At 51.1% G+C, this 15628-nt stretch overlaps 1 protein-coding gene across 8 annotated transcripts in view; it reads right to left on the bottom strand.

The window, feature by feature from the left end:
• ACACA (acetyl-CoA carboxylase alpha) overlaps nucleotides 1-15628 on the bottom strand; it is a 100186-nt gene that overhangs the window by 24389 nt on the left and 60169 nt on the right. For 7 of the 8 annotated variants that reach the window (XM_040082390.2, XM_040082394.2, XM_058423008.1 and 4 more), the window contains 4 exons: nucleotides 9943-10212; nucleotides 9400-9497; nucleotides 8838-8958; nucleotides 8258-8368 (listed from right to left, as the gene is read on the bottom strand). In XM_040082390.2, coding sequence (XP_039938324.1) covers nucleotides 8258-8368; nucleotides 8838-8958; nucleotides 9400-9497; nucleotides 9943-10212 — 600 coding nt within the window. Of the gene's footprint in view, nucleotides 1-8257; nucleotides 8369-8837; nucleotides 8959-9399; nucleotides 9498-9942; nucleotides 10213-13246; nucleotides 14162-15628 lie in introns of those variants that run through there. The other variant, XM_058423010.1, reaches the window with a different exon arrangement.

Here is a 15628-nt window from a genome sequence, read left to right as displayed (position 1 = left end):
CTGGATGTGCACAGCTGAGCACGTGCGCAGGTGAGAGGGGACACTGAGCTCTGGGTCAGCCTGAGCTGCTCCATCCCCAGGCTGGCTCTGGGCACTCAGGGGGTCAGGAGGATCACAGAATCCTACAATGGTCTGAGTGGGAAGGGCCTTAAACTCCTTCCATGAGGGAATTCTTCCTCATGTCCAACCTGAACCTTCCCTGGCAGAGCTTGAGGCCATTTCCTCTTGTCCTGTCATGTGCTCCCTTGGAGAACACTTCCAAAACACTCCAAAATATTTGGGCGGCATTGCCAACACGGAGTTCATCTGATCTTCAAAAAACCCATTAGGAAACCACATTTCTCGTTATTTCAGAGGATCTTTTGGCAAACACAAGCAGAGCTAGGATTCCAACAGCCTCTAAAGGATGGTCCTCAACAGGTTCATAGGCCCATTGCGTGTACATTAATAATTTTCTAGCACTCCAACCCACGCTGAGCAGCTGCTTTCTCCTCTCAGAACCCGAGCTGCTGGAGAGCTGGGACTTTCCCTGCAAAGCTGGGCTGGCTGAGGGCTGGCTTGGCTCATCTGTTTCACCCAGGATGAAAGATCTGAAAACACGACAGCTGGGAGGGCTTGAATGGGAATCATTATGTAACATAAGTGCTGTTATTATTCCGAGCATATCATGTGTTTATATCAAATATAACTGCCAGATTTTTATCCAAATAATTTCAATAATTGCAATTCCCATCCCACAATTTATATTGTCTGCCAGAAACACGAGGCAGAAGAGGCATATGCACGTCCTATAAATAGCCTATTTTTCATAAACAGGCAGAAATGATGGGAATGAATGTCTCATCAGAAAAAATGTAGCAACACAATGCAGGAACTTCAAACCTGACTGCTATTATGTGCAGTCAAGCCTCGGCAGAGCTCAGTGCTCATTTCCAGCTCTTCCCCCACACGGATCGTGTATTAGAGGGGAACAGCAGCAAGAGGGAAGAGAGCCCAGCTGAGCACAGAGCCCTTCCCGAAGGCACAGCCCCTGTGCTGGGCAGTGGGAACACGGACAGCTCCTCTCTGCCCTTCCTGCATTCCCTAATCCCTGAATCCTTGCAGTTCCTGCACTCCTAATTTACGAGCGTTCGGTGGGGGACCCTTCTGACTTGGGAACAGATTGGCTCGGTCTAATGCTTGGAGATTATTAAAGGCAGAGCTATACTCCACTATCAAGTCTACAGATCTTTTATTTAGAAGATATGGTGCTCTAAATGCACAAAGAGCTCCCTGTCACCTTCACATTAAAGCCCCTAGTGCCTGGTAAATGGAATTATATAGCTGTCATCTCCTTTCCCCAAAGTTTTAAGAGTACAATGGGCTCATTTTTTCCCACTCCATCCCAGCTTCAGAACTAAGAGACCTACTTTGTATTGATTTAGAGTCTCGGAAATAAATAAACCTGCTTCTCCAATGTGATTCACAAGAAATTCATGATACACTATTGCATGATATATTTCAAGCTGCAGCTCGGGCTCTTTTTTCCCTTTGGTGAGTGATGGGGGAGGTGGGAGCTGGGGGGAGGTGGGGAGCTGACAGCCTGATGGTTATTGGGGATGGCTCCTGACTGCAAATCCACGGGCAGGTCCTGCTGGTGGAGCCTTTCCCTGCTTCCATTCGGTGAGATGGGAGGCGGAAGGGACAAGAAAGGAATTGCACTTCACCTGGCAGGGAGCAGGGCAAGGTGCACCCAGGTGCACACGGAATTGCAGCTCCCGCCTGGAGATCCCAACACTCCTCACACAGAGAGAGGGAGCAGGGCTCCACAGCTGGTCACACACACAAGAGACTCTGTTTGTTTGCAGCATCACACGTTTTTGGTGGGAAGGTTTTTTCCCACCTTGCGGTCATCGAGGAGGATTTTGGAAAATTTCTGGGTTGCAGCAGAAAAATCAGGTTTTGCAATCTTGAGAGCTGAACTACAAACATGAAATCAGACAGGCTCCAAGTGACCTCTAAAATATTTGTTGTATGTATTAAAAATAAAAAATTTGTTTGGGAACGAAAGTCAGCTGGGAAATAAAAACCGAACAACTTTTCATTCGACCCAAAAAATTCCAAAGGAGAAGCTCATCCAAACTGATACTTTTTCCTGAAGAGCTCCAGTTTCAGTGAAGTGGCATTTCCAGATGAAAAATGTCTTGTCAAAACCCTCGTGCCCCTCTCTCCTCTCCCTGCGTGTGTTTTGCTCAAGGTCACTCCCTCAGTCAGTGGTAAATCAAAAGGACTCAATACACTTCGCAAACTAAAATTACAGCCCCTATTCTACATGGTGCCAACACCCATAAATCCCACCTGTCTCAGCCAGGGGTTCCCTCATCTAGATATGAACCCCATAAACAATATTAATGGTTGTCTCCAACTCAAAGATCGTGGTCATTTCCTCTGTCACCTTCTGGACCCCTGTCAGAGCACCCCGTTACTCAGAGACCCCCAGGGCACAGGCTGCAGCTCCTGTGCCTCTTCACCAGGACAGTGAAACTCTGTTCACCTTCCAGCCTGAGTTTAGGTTTAGTCAGGAGAAATGTTGCAGTTCTCCAGTGCTGTTCCTATAATTTCCATCCTGTGTCCAGAATCACAGGGAATTCCTAAGGAAAAGGCCCCTGGTGACCCCAATGTCCTCCTGGGGGCATCCCAAGAGGGATGGTCAAGACTAATAACTCTGGGATATGTTTGAAAAGTTCAGCTCCTGTGGAACATCAGGGAGCAGAGTGGATGCTCCAGTGAGAATATGCCCTGCAGGATCCCCAGGAGCTGGGACACAGTCCTGGGAAGAGATTTGGACAGGCAGAATGCGGGCCACGGTGTTAAACTCCTGTTTAGCAGAACTGAACCCACACAGAGCCCACACAGATAAACTGAGCAAGATCTGTATTAAAAATGATAGAAGGAGGGAGAATAAAAAAAGTCAACAGAAATCTATTAGACTTTCTTCCCTAAGCAAACATCAAGGGACTGATAATGGCACGCCTGGAACGTAAATTGTCTCTAATGGGAACAACACACAAATATCACCACTTAAAGAAAAGCAATTAAAACGAAAATGCAGCAGTGGAGGGTGCTGGTTGTTTATCTGCACTGAGGCCAGGCATCCATCCTGCTCACATCCACTGCTCCACACAGAGCAAGGACCCGTGTGTCCTCAGCAGTGCCACCAACCACAGCTCCTGCAGCACCTAAAGCCTCTCACTGGCAGGGAAAGAAAGGAATGAGCCCGGCCAGGAATGAACCTGAGCCATGGTGACCCACATCAGGGACACCAACAGCAGCACCACGGTCCTGGGCAGCTCTGGGAGCTGGAGAACCCAACCTCCACCCTGGGACCAGCCCTGTTCTCACCCTGTGACCACAGCCACGCAGGGCAGGGGGGCTGTCCTGCTTCCCAGGAGCGGGATAACCTTGGGCAGCTCCAACCTCCACACAAGGAACCAACACTTGATGCTGCTGAGTGCTGATTCCTGGTTGACACTTCCCACCCCTCCTTAGCATTCTCCAACACCCAGCACCCATACAGATCTTCCCAACGGTCCTGCTGTGCCACTACAGAAAGATTCATATCATGCATTAATAATTATAATGCTCCTTTGAATGACAGGGCTGGCACTTGCTGTTCTAACTCACATGATTGCTCTCACATGATTGCTTTGATCTAATCCCAAGGCTGGAGTCATCTTGTGCAGATACTGAGCTGTCCCTGCCTTGAATCTCAAAAAAAATAAAAAAAAAATTTTAAAAAGAGCTTTCCACAGCACAAACCCCAAACAGCATCAGGCTCACAGGGCTTTTATTTATTTTTGCAGATTGTGAAATGGAAGGGTAAATACTACTGTTGGCAATCACTCCCCAGCCTGTGTGAGCCTCCTGTTCCTCCCTGAGCTCCTCCAGGGAGCCTCGGAGATGCCCAGACCTCTCTCACATGGGCACAGCCCCCTGAGCAGCCCTGACCTATTGTCTCATCCTGTTATGTCAATCCCAGAGCATCCAAAGAGTTCTGCAGCACAGCTCGGGACTGAATCAAAAATACAAAGAAATTCTCTTCCAGCCTCATGCAAAGGAATCCAACAAGACCAAACAACACTTTTTTTTTTTCCTTTCTTTTTGGGATCCATTCTGGTCAAAAAGATCACCCCATGACCAGGCAGAGAAATGAAACCCAAAGTACTGAACTATGCCTAAAATGTTTCATGTTTTAGTTTCTGACCCCTCATCTTCCCTGCAGACTCCTGGCATGTGGGATTTGTCCAGCTCATCCTTGGTACTCTTGGCTGCTCTGAGCAAACCATGGGGAGCACAGGGCCTGTCAAAACCAGAGAGTTTGGGGGAAATAAAGCTAAAACAGGAGTGAAACAAAGCAATGCTGGCCAGAATTCTGTCACCTCCAGCAGCTTCGGGGCAGCTCCTCGTCACCATCAAAACACAAACCATTGGAGAGCCTGGTTGGACATCTGCATAAACTGTTGGGAATGCTGCTTGGAGCAGTTCCTGAAAGCCTCAGCTGAAGCTGCTGGCTTCCCTTAGGAAAAGCCTGGAACACGGATCTGCAGGGAAAACGTGACTGAAAGCCACTATTTGTTTCCATTAACACAACAGTCTCCAAGACGGGATTTCTTTTAAACACAAAAGACAAGGAGGAGCAAACTGATTAAAAATAGGTCAGCAGCAGACTCTGGAACATCCTTGGGAGGACTGAAATGGCACACAGCCCTGGGAGCATGAGGCACACAAGCAATGCAGAATTGGGAATGCCGGGCTCTTTGGTCTTACTCCCGTTAAAAAGAAAACCCATGGAAATGAAGGTGTTGGAGCAGGGCACAGCACGTCACGTCTGAAATCACCCCGTGCTCAGCTCATGACGAGGGAAGGGAGGAGGAGGAGGAAGGTTTAGGGGTGGAAAAAGGGGGAGGCAGGGGAAGTAAAAAAAAAAAAAAAAAAAAAAATCTCTGCCTCAGCAAAAGTTTTCATTAAAATTTTAGACAAATGATCTCTGTGTCCTTCTCCCATGCTGCCTGGGGCTCCATGCTATTTCTATGCAAATAACAACCTCGTGGTTTATATCTTATTATTTCCACCGGAGCTGCGGCGACATGACCCGAGACGTGTGTGAGGTAGAGACAGCGACAGAGAGAGAGGGAGAGAAAGAGAGGGAAGGGAGGGAGGGAGATGGAGTGGCTGCTCGCTGAAGTGTGAAAAAATATTGTCAGGAGTGAGCAGCAAGAACAAAAAAAAAAAAAAGAAAAAAATTGCAGGGATAACGTGTTTATTTCAGCCCCTCTCCCCATGTGAACCAGCATCTTTTAAAATTCATTGGGCATCAGGCGATCATGCACAATCCATCTGCTTTCACTTTATCATTTGCATTTCATGCCTCCTGGCTTTTGATGTGCTGATACTTTGATGCAGTCAGGAGACGCGCATTATCATTATTTCAATTTGCAGGGGGGTCAGCGGGCTCGGCACACGCTCACCGAGAGCAAGGAAATGGCATTTCCACCTCTCCACCCCCCGCTGAAATGCACTGGGGAGACAAAAGGGGGCCAGCTGAAACACGGCCCCGCGTCCCCCGCGCTGGCACCGGCCCCAGAGCGCAGCATCGCACCTTTGCCCGGCACCCAGGGCACACAAAGGGGAAACCCTGCACTGCCCTGGGGCGTGCCCTGCCAGGGAATGGGGCTGGAGAATGCTCCAAGCCGGGGGTCTCCTCTGCGAGGAGCCAAGCCCAGAGCCCAGCAGGAGCTGCAGCTCCGAATGGCACCGACCTTGAGCTCGTGGTCTGAGCTAGAGGTCACGCTCTGGCCCTGGCAGCTGGACCTTTCCCTCTACACCTAAACCCTCAGGCTGCTTTTACATAATGATAATGAACAAGACCAGCAACGGCTCTGGCTGCACGTAACGTTTGCCACCATTCCCCTCTGCAAATTAGAAAGAATCCAGCATTTCAGAGGGAGAGAAAAATAAAATTAAACAACTTCCCAGAAAGCCCTGCCTGCTCTCTGAAAGCCCAATTGTCTCCAGTGCTGCAGAAAGAATTTTGTGCTGCACGTTCTGCTGGCGGAGAGGAGACATTTTGAAGATGTGTCTGCAGACACAAGAAGCGCCAGCTTTGTCCTGCAACCTCTGGGAACGCACGGATGTAAAAGTCAGCAGCGGAAGAATTGTCCCAAATCTCTGGCACCTACCTGGGAAAAGCTGAAGGCGGCAGCTTCCCTGTGTTTACCTTTGTTTCAGCCATCCTCTCTCCTGAAGCCCCTGCCAGCCCTGACTCCCCACCTCCTCCAAGGGAACGAGCAGCACCAAGACTCACTCACCCCGCACACAGAACTACGACGAGTTCCCCTTTCCGGAGTCTCATTCCTGGGCACGAGCAGCAACACATCACATCCCACAGCCCAACAGCCTCAGCACTCCTGCGAGGTGTGCTCTGCACAACTGACCCTGCCTGGCAGTGGCCTGATCTCCCAAAAAACTCAAGCTGGCTCTCTAAATCCCAGGGACAAGTGTTTAACAGGTTTCAGGGAGCACAGGGTGAGTCTGAAGTCACTCCAGACTCCATGGCAGGAGGATGCCAATGGATCAGCACTCACTGCTTGTCTCAGATCCTCCAGAGGATCAGGCAGACTGAGCCTGGACATTCCAGGCTCACCCTGGGCACCAGCTCCCTACTTCAAACACACTTCTGGGACACAACTGCAGCTGGATCCCTTCGAGGAGCCCTGAGCAGAACTGGAAAGTGAGGATCCTGTGGAGCAGCAGACACATCACACAAAGTGAGGATCCTGTGGAGCAGCAGACACATCACACACACCCGGGAGCGATGGGGACTCGCAGGCTCCCACTGTTCAAGGGCAGGCAAACACTGCTGGGTCTTGCTGGGAAAGCTGCAAAGGACGCAACAGGTTCTTCCCTCTTCACCTTCAGGCAGGTGGAGGGTTCAGAGCTGACACAAACATCCAAACATCCCAAGACAGCAGGAAGGAGGGGAAAGGACACACAGGATTGTTCAGCCCACTGAAATTCTCAGGATGGGATAAATCCCCCTCAGAAAGCAGCTCCTTCTGCCTGCGCCTGCTGACAGATGTCAGGTGCTTAACTCAGTCCATATCCTTAATTTTTAAGTGCCTAAAATTCAGTGAGATTAATCCAGCCCCGTGAAAACAGCCATTGACTCCACGGGCAGGGAGTGCAGTTGAAGCTGGGAAGAGGGGGAGAACTGAACAGCCTGGCCCTGCCATCTGGGAAACTCTGCAGGGCCCCGAGCCCCAGCAAGTGACAGCTGGAACCAGGCAACTCACTGCACTCCAGCAAGCACTAAACTGACACAATTTCTTTTTAAAGGCTGCATTTTCAAATGCCTCTTTTCCTCCCATTGATGCAGGTGTGTGTGATGTGTGTAAGAGATCTAACTGAGGGTGCTGCAGCCTAGAGTTGATAGGATCAATGCTTCATTTTCTGCAGAGCCCCCTTTATTCAGGGGAATAATTCAACAAGAGCCTGTTTTCCTTTATCTCCCATTGTCAGGCAGGCACTCCTGGAAACACAGCTTGCCATGGAGCACAGCCACCCCAGGTGCTGAGAGTGCCTGAGAACAAAGCTGCTGGATGTGGAAGGGCACTCACAGCACACAGCCCCAACTCCAGGGAAACAAAGCCCTCAGGGACAGGGATGGGAGCAGAGTGGGCTGGGAGCTGTGTCTGCACCAGGCAAGGAGCTGGAGGCTGTGGGATTAATGGGCCTGGGGCAGCCAGGGAGAAAATCTGCCTCTGGAGTGGCAGGGAAAAAAAAAAAGAGCCACTTTAGTCGTGAAGCTGTAAGTTTTCTTTGTAACAGCCCCAGTTATTTCCTCCTGTCCCCACGGCTGAGATTTCCAGCAGGAAATCTCGTTCCCAGCCTGGGAAGTCAGCATCCAAGCTCCTCGGGTTCAGTGCTCCCCAGAACCAATACACTGCTGTGGGTGACTGGAACTTCAGGTGATTCTGGAAGTTCTGGATTCTGGGATTATTTTGGAACAGCCCTTGTCCCCTCACAGCACTCAGTGGGCGGGAGAAGACACTGCCTGGGCTTCTCCACTCCTGGTATTTAATCCGTGCCCACAACCCCTGAGAAAAGCTGCTTCTCCTCCTTCCACGTCCTTGCAACCCAAACCCAAACCATTGCAGGATTCCACGACAAACCCCGGCTCCACTCGGAGAGCTCTGAGGACGGAAGTGCAAGGACTTGCCTTGTTGAGGGCCCCGCAGCCGGTGAGGATGATGTGGGAGTTCTCCACCTGGATGGTTCTCTGGCCCAGCCGCACGATGTAGGCCCCAATCCCGATCGCCCGGCACGTCACCTGGAAAACGAGGAAAAAAAGAAAATAAAAATAAAAGCAATGGCATTGATTTCTGTCTCTCCACACAGCCCCAACCTATTGATTCAAACACTGAGACAAAACTCGAGGTGTGTTTGTAGTACAAGGCCACAAAAATCTACTCTCGCTGGAAAACTCCAGAATCCGTTACTTCGTAAAACACAGGATTCTGAACGTAAATGCATTTCAAAAAAAAAAAAAAAGAAAAAAGAAAAAGAAAAAAAGAGAAGCAGCAACTTTCAGACTGAGCAAATAGGAGGCCAAATGCCTGAAGTGTTTTAAATTGAGTGCGAGGGGACCCGGGCCTGCACCAGCGCCAGGAGCGCTGCTGACAGCCCACAGGAGCCCATCTCCACCAGGCCCATCCCAGATGGATGCTTGGGATAGCATCGCAGGAGTTTTAGCTGCAACAGACAATACATCTGAAGAATAGAAAGCGGTGGGGGATTACCAAGCTGATGGTGATAACGCTCTCATAGGCTAAAGACGATTCTCCAGCAATCATGCCAGATCCTCTGAGGTTCTCCACGCCAAGCCCGTCCTCCTTCCCGATAATATCCGTTATCTTGTACCTGAGGGAGATACAGACAGCCTTCGAGTCACAAGCTCCAGTGATTTGCTGAATCGGTTTGCTACAAAGAAAATGCAAAGTGACTAAATATCATCAAGGCTCCAAGGAGAAATGCGCACAAAGGCTGGGCAGGAGCTGAGCAGGGCTCGCCCTGCAGCACCACGGAACGTCCCCACGGCTGCAGCACGGCAAGGGAAACGCCAAGGGAGAGGAAGGCCTGGAAAAGCGTCCTGTCGTTCCCACAGGATGCGAGGAGCAGGCTGATTATAAGAAAAAGGGATGCAGACAAAGGGAAAAAGGAAAAGAACAAGGATTGCAATCTCACCTTTTCTTCAATTCCTTCTTCCATGCCTCCATCCCCTGCCCCTAAGGAATGCCCCAGCTGAGGACAAGGACATACCAGGCATCACCCAAGGGTGAACAGAAAGCTTTTCAATCCTACCTGGACTCTCCATTTTCCTCCACGTGTTCACAGTGAACAGAGTTCAGGGCGCTGACTTTCTTATAGTCTTGAGGAGTCAGGTACAAGTATTTGTATCCCTGCAGGGAAAAACAGCTCATTCATCCCAATCCCTCCTCTAGTCCCTTCCTGAGCCCCTGTATCCCCTTCCAAAAAGAAACTTCCAGGGGGCAGAATTTAATTCCACAGAGTGATAAGAACATTCTCTCAACAGTGGAGATGCAACTGGGGCCAGTGACAGCTGGGAATGGTGCAATATTTAGCACTAACTCCTTCCAGATGCCAATCTGCTGCCTGGGAGACCGTAAAATCCTGTCAGGGAATGGTTTGGGTTAGAAAGGAGCAGGTTGCTCCCAGCTTCATCCCTGGACATTCCCAGTGTTTCCCCATCCAATACCAAGGAGAACTTCAGAGGCGACGCTGCGAGAAATGCTCACCCTCACCTCTGTCAGAAGAGGTGCTGTCAAAACAAGACTCCTGGGGGCTGCTGCCGAGTTTCCCCCCCTGGTTCCTGCTCCCCCTTACCTTGTAGGGGTTGTCTGGGTCCTCCCAGGCCACGTGGAACATGTGCCGGATCTCCTCGGCCAGGCCAATCCTGGCCCCGCTGTTGGCAGCCACGTAGATGCGGGGGATGCCCTGCCCCCGGGCCAGCTCGGACGCCCTGAGGAACAGCACGTCCTCCTGGGGCCCGAAGGAGCCGATCTTGTAGGTGATGTCGTTGCCGATGACAATGATATCCCGGCCCTCCGGGTACTCCGGCGTCTTCAGCGTCATCTTCCAGGCCACCATCCCAATCTGCAGCCCCAGAGCAGAGAACAGCACTAAATAAAGGCTGTGTCTGAGGGAAGGGAGCCACACAGGGAGCATGTCTCTTATTTGAGGAAACGGTCTGTTGGATTCTCTTGGACTTGGCATATTTTCCTTGGGAACCTGGATAACAGCAGCTGCGATGGGCTCAGCCAGTGCACAGCACGGCTGGAGGCACAAGATCCTTCCCACACTCCTTGGAGCGCGCTCTCCAGCGCTCCCATCCCACCAGGACGCTCACACTGGCGTTCCCTCTCCCCGTTCAGGGGTTTGTCTCGGGTCCGACGCGCTCTGCCCACGTCCCTGCTGCAGGGAGCCGTGCATTCCCTGTGCTCCCAGGTGAGCCGGGATGCGCTGCTGCACAGGATCCCTGACCACCTGCTCAGCCTTCCCAGGTACCACCCCACACCGTCATCATCCTCACCACCCTGGAGCCTCATTCCTGGGCACGAGCAGGAACACATCACATCCCACACCCCAACAGCCTCTGCACTCCTGCGAGGGGACACTTTGCAGTGCCCCTCATTTTAACCATCTTTTTATTTCACTGCTATCTTACATTTCCCCGCCCCCGGTCCTCCCTTTCATTTCTTCCTCTCTTCCCTTTTCCCTTCCCCAATTTTACAGCAGCTCCATGCCAAGCCTGCCCGGGTTAAGCAGCGCTTTTTGCTGCCTACTTTTCCTTTTGCAAAACCCAGGGGATGCTCTCTCCTGGAGGATCAGCAGTCGCTCCCCCGGCTGCCCCATCCCTCAGGCAGCGCTCCGGGAGCCGGCCAGCTCGGAATGCCATTAACAGATGGGAACAGCAGCGTCCCTTGAAAGCCACATGCATCACCCAGTCCCCGCTTGCCCAAGGATCATAAGCTCTGAGTACACATTCCTCAAGCCGATTGCACATCCTCTGCAATCAGCAGGGCCGAGACTCTCATTGTGGAGCCTCGGAATTCTGAGCGTGATGAACTAAAGAGGGAGGGGGAGAGGCAGCAGATAGATCTGTGCCATTTAATCCACATCCAAATGGCACAATACACAGCCCAGATCCAATCAGCATCTGCAATAAGATATGCCATAATAGGTTCATTAAAAAAAATAAAGAGGCAGAGGAATTAATCAAAGGGTCATTGGAAGTAAAGCAGGCAGCAATCCAAAAATATTACAGCCAGCTCCTGGCAGATCCTTCCTTACACCTCCCCTTCCAAGAGCTGAGATTGCAAGTTAACAGAGTGTTTCAGTTCACCTTCTCCTTGGATTCCTCCACTCCTCCTCTGACAAGTCAAAAGGGAATAATCTGTTTGCCTCTGAATATTTGCAGACCCCTACAGTTCCACCTCAGCATCCAGCTGCAGGGTTTGGAACAGAGAGATGCTGAAGCAGCTTCAAAGAAGGGAGCAAAAATCCCTGAAAGTTGTTTCCCTCCATCCACACTGATCCCATCAGCCAGGGCTGAGGGACCAGGGATGGACCAGGGAGCCCCCAGGGCTGGTCCCACACTCCATCCCACCCACCAGCATGTGAGAGGTTTTCCTCACTTTCAGCAGCTTGATGATTTTTGACAGCACAGGAAACGGGCCAATTTAAGGCGTTTCTTATTTAGAAAATTCAGAATGTAACAGAAGCGTTGGAATAGTTTCCTAACCTAGGATCGTGTGTCCTGTACACCAGGAAAGTCCCTTTTGCCAGCGCTCACCAGTAGAACAGAAAACCATCTAGCCAGGGCACAAACTCCTGAAAACAGTTTACAGTTGAGAAATATGGAGCAACCCTACACAGCTTAGGAAAAGAAAAATTAAAAGTGCACCACTATATTAACTGGGGTGTCTTTTGCCTCCCCACTTCATTGCATGTTTTGTGTCATTTATCCAGTCATAAAAGCCACGGGGATCTGCACAACTTAGGATTTTTTTTTTTTTTTTTTTTTTTTGCTATGAATTTGCTGGATTCGGTGGAGATTTATGGGCAGTGGAGAATGGCTTTCTATTCCAGAAAAAAAAAAAAAAAAAAAAAGGAATAATGAGATTTTTAAGTTAACAGCCGCACTCCAAAAACTGGAGAGTTCCCAGGTTAATTAACCAGGCTGAGCTAATCACCTAAGAGCACTGGCAGGCAATGATAGGTGATGGTGAGCAGCCCCGGCTTTGGAACAGGCTCTTTTGAAGAGGCAGCACAGTTTGGAAGCGCTGCTCCTGCCACGGCTCCATTCCCAGCACACCCAGGAGTGAAGAGGAGGCGGAGGAAAAAAAATAAAAGCAGGAACCATCTTATTTAACTGTTTTTATGTTGGCAAAATGATTTGTGCCACGGTATTTCCATAAGAAGTGGGACCATTATTCTCCTGTAGGAACACATTTGGTTTGAAAAGTATCAGTGGGCAGCACGTGAAAATCAAAGGGGATGAATAATTCACAAGCCCCGATCAGAAGTGATCATTATTTCTGATGCTCCAAACTGTGATTAGGATTCAGTGCTCAGCTGTCATTTGCTCCCCGGACGGCCCCAGCCCCGCGGAATCGCACGACGCGCGGAGATGACACCCAAGTTTCAGATGTGTAATTTTACACACACCTTCTCCCTCTCCATCTTGGCCTTAATGGAAGCATTAAGAGCCAGTAAAACGGGCGCGCTAACGAACGGCGCTTCCCCGGCGCTCGTAAACGCCGCTCGTTTGACACCCAGTGTCAACACTAATCACGGCCTAAAATTAACACCAAAATTGACTTCAACATTAATTGCACTATCGATGGGAACAGTAATACACACGCTGATGCAGTTCCGAATTGACTGCCGGTGGCAGCCGGAGCTGCTGACAACAGGCGCCGAGGGGAACGGGGAAGGAGCCGATCCCAGGCTCCGAGCAGAGGGGAGCTGGTGCTGGGGAGAGGGAGCTCTTCAGGCTCCTTCTGGCAGGTTCTGCAATTCCTGGAGAAGCACAGCCAACAGAAGCACAGAATATCCTGCACAGACACCCCGACAATCCCACCCTGCCCCTGAGAGCATTGTCCGAACACTCCTGGAGCTCTGGCAGCCTTGACCATTCCCTGGGGAGCTTCGTTCAGTGCTCCACCACCCTCTGGGGGATGAACCTTTTCCTGATATCCAACATAAACCTTGCCCTGGCCCAGCTCCAGCTGTTCCCTCAGGTCCTGTCACTGGGCACCAGACAGAAGAGATTATCCTACTTCCCCCACAACAGGATGGTGCTGAGCCTGGGGACTGGAGGCCAGGCTTTATTTTATCTATTTACATCCAAATTTGAAAAGCTGAATGTGGGTATTTACTCGGTACAGATACAGCAATTTTGGCACTCCATCATTTGAATCTGTTGCCTGGAACTTCAGATCTAAAGGAGCGACTCTCTGCACTTACATGGCGCAGAGCTTTCCAAATCTTATCTGGAGCACGAACCAGCTCCCAGGGAAAGGGCAGAGTGCACGAGGCTTGCCAGAGGCATTCCAGCTCCGTGCCTTGACAAGGGTGGAGTGCCAAAAGCCAGGATTCCGTCTTGGCTCTGGAAAAGGTGTCCCTCAGCAATCCAAGCGTGGTGGTGGCAGCCCAGCCAAGCACGCTGGCACGAGCTGATGGGAGGGAACAGCTCCAGGGTGAGTCGGGACCGAGTGCTCAGGAGAGGTGTCAGAGTCCCAGAAACATCCAGGTTGGAAGAGGCCTCCAAGATCATCGTGTCCAACGTGTGACTCATGCCCACCTTGTCACCCAGACCAGAGTGCCACATCCAGTCCTTCCCTGGACACCTCCAGGGATGGGGACTCCGGCCCCTGCCAGTGCCTGACCACCCTTTCCACGGAGAAATTCCTCCTGAAGTTACAGACGGGTAAAGACACACTGCAGAGAGCAACAGACAACCTTCACCAGGAGCCTTCCAGTGGGCAAGAACATTCCTGTCCACGGTGTCCGTGTGATCCACAAACAACCCTTCAAACACCTGTATGAGAACAGAGAATAAAACTGCGCCACCACTTCCATCTCTGCTCCTGGAAGGCTTGGATTTGAGGATTCTAAAACCCTCCAAGAAATCTGCAGCTCTCGCTGCTGTTTTAATTCCCTGTGCCTGCCATAAAATGCAGGAACAGGGGGTGACAAAGCAGAACATGCAGCTCAACGATTAAGCTGTGCTTGTATAAAATGCATTAGCTACACCTTTCTGCCTCTGGCAATCCGGGAAGCCACCAGAGCAGCATTCCAGGAGCCCTCTGCCATCCTGAATTTCCCCTGGCCAAACCTTCCCAGCCACCCAGGAAAGGTGCTGCAGCCAAAGCTCCAGCAAACAGCGGCAATTGTGGATTATTTCTGATCCCTGTGCTACAGAGGAGGAAAAACTGTGACATCTAGTGCCAGTGGGGAAAACGACACATTCTCCATGGGCACCGGGATGAAGGGCGATGTGGGGTGTTGCTGCAGGCCCTCCTTACACTGCTTTCTCCTTGTCCTTGAAGATTAGTCAGGTCTTATCAGCAGCTGGCGCTTTCCTGGTGCCGGAGGATCAGGGGAAATTGTAGTCAAAATACATCCAGTGCTCCAGAAAAGCACCCGAACGGCCGGCTCAGGACTGACAAGGAATATATTGAGTTCTGCAAGGGGCTGAGGGAATTACCTTTTCACACGGAGATTTCTGCTAACATGCTAACCTTGGGAACAAAGGGCTTTGGAGGGGTGTCCTGTCTCCAGCACGGTGATTTAAACAGCGCTGGATTCACTCCTGAACCGCTCGGTGCTCACCCAGCTCCTGACTCTTGCAGAGATTTCCCCGTTTCAGCACAGCCCTCGGCAGGGGCGGAACAGGATGGGGTTTAAGGTCCTCCCAACCCAAACCAGCCTGGGATTCTGTGACAAAGTGGTAAAAGAGGTGTCCTCTGGGTGGTCAGAGGCTGGGAAAAGGCCCCGTTAGGGATGGTGCTGTGCCCCAAGGGCAAGGCAGGGCCAGCAGCACAGGGGCTGGGAGCAGCCAGAGCAGCCTAGGAATAAAGAGCAACTTGTATTTTCACAGTCCATTAATTCCTTGGCTTCTTTGTTGAGACCACAGCAAAGAGCTAATTACTGCAGCGGCCTGGTGGGCGAGGGGAGTGGTCGTGAGCCACATGGAGAAAAACCTCGTGGGTTGGGGGAAGTCTTGAGACGTCAAGATTTTCCCGAAAACACAGATTTTTGCCCAAAATGCTGCCTGCAAACTCGGTGAGGACAGGAGAAGCCCAGCCAGGAGCTCCTGCCCTGCCCCGTGTCAGAGCAGGGATTGCGGCTCCGGCTGAACACGCTGCCCACAAATCTCCCGGATTTTATGGTGGCTTCTCAATTCCTCCCCTCAGCTCAGACACTCAGGGCACTCAGCTCGGCTGAATGCTGTGAGAGCAGGAGTGCCTGACCCCTTTTCATGGAGATGTAACTGTCAGGGAGG

The sequence above is a fragment of the Hirundo rustica genome, chromosome 19, assembly GCF_015227805.2.
Source record: "Hirundo rustica isolate bHirRus1 chromosome 19, bHirRus1.pri.v3, whole genome shotgun sequence".
Taxonomy (NCBI): Eukaryota; Metazoa; Chordata; class Aves; order Passeriformes; family Hirundinidae; genus Hirundo; species Hirundo rustica.
Note: the sequence above shows the minus strand (reverse complement) of the source record. Positions and strands in the feature narration are given on the sequence as shown.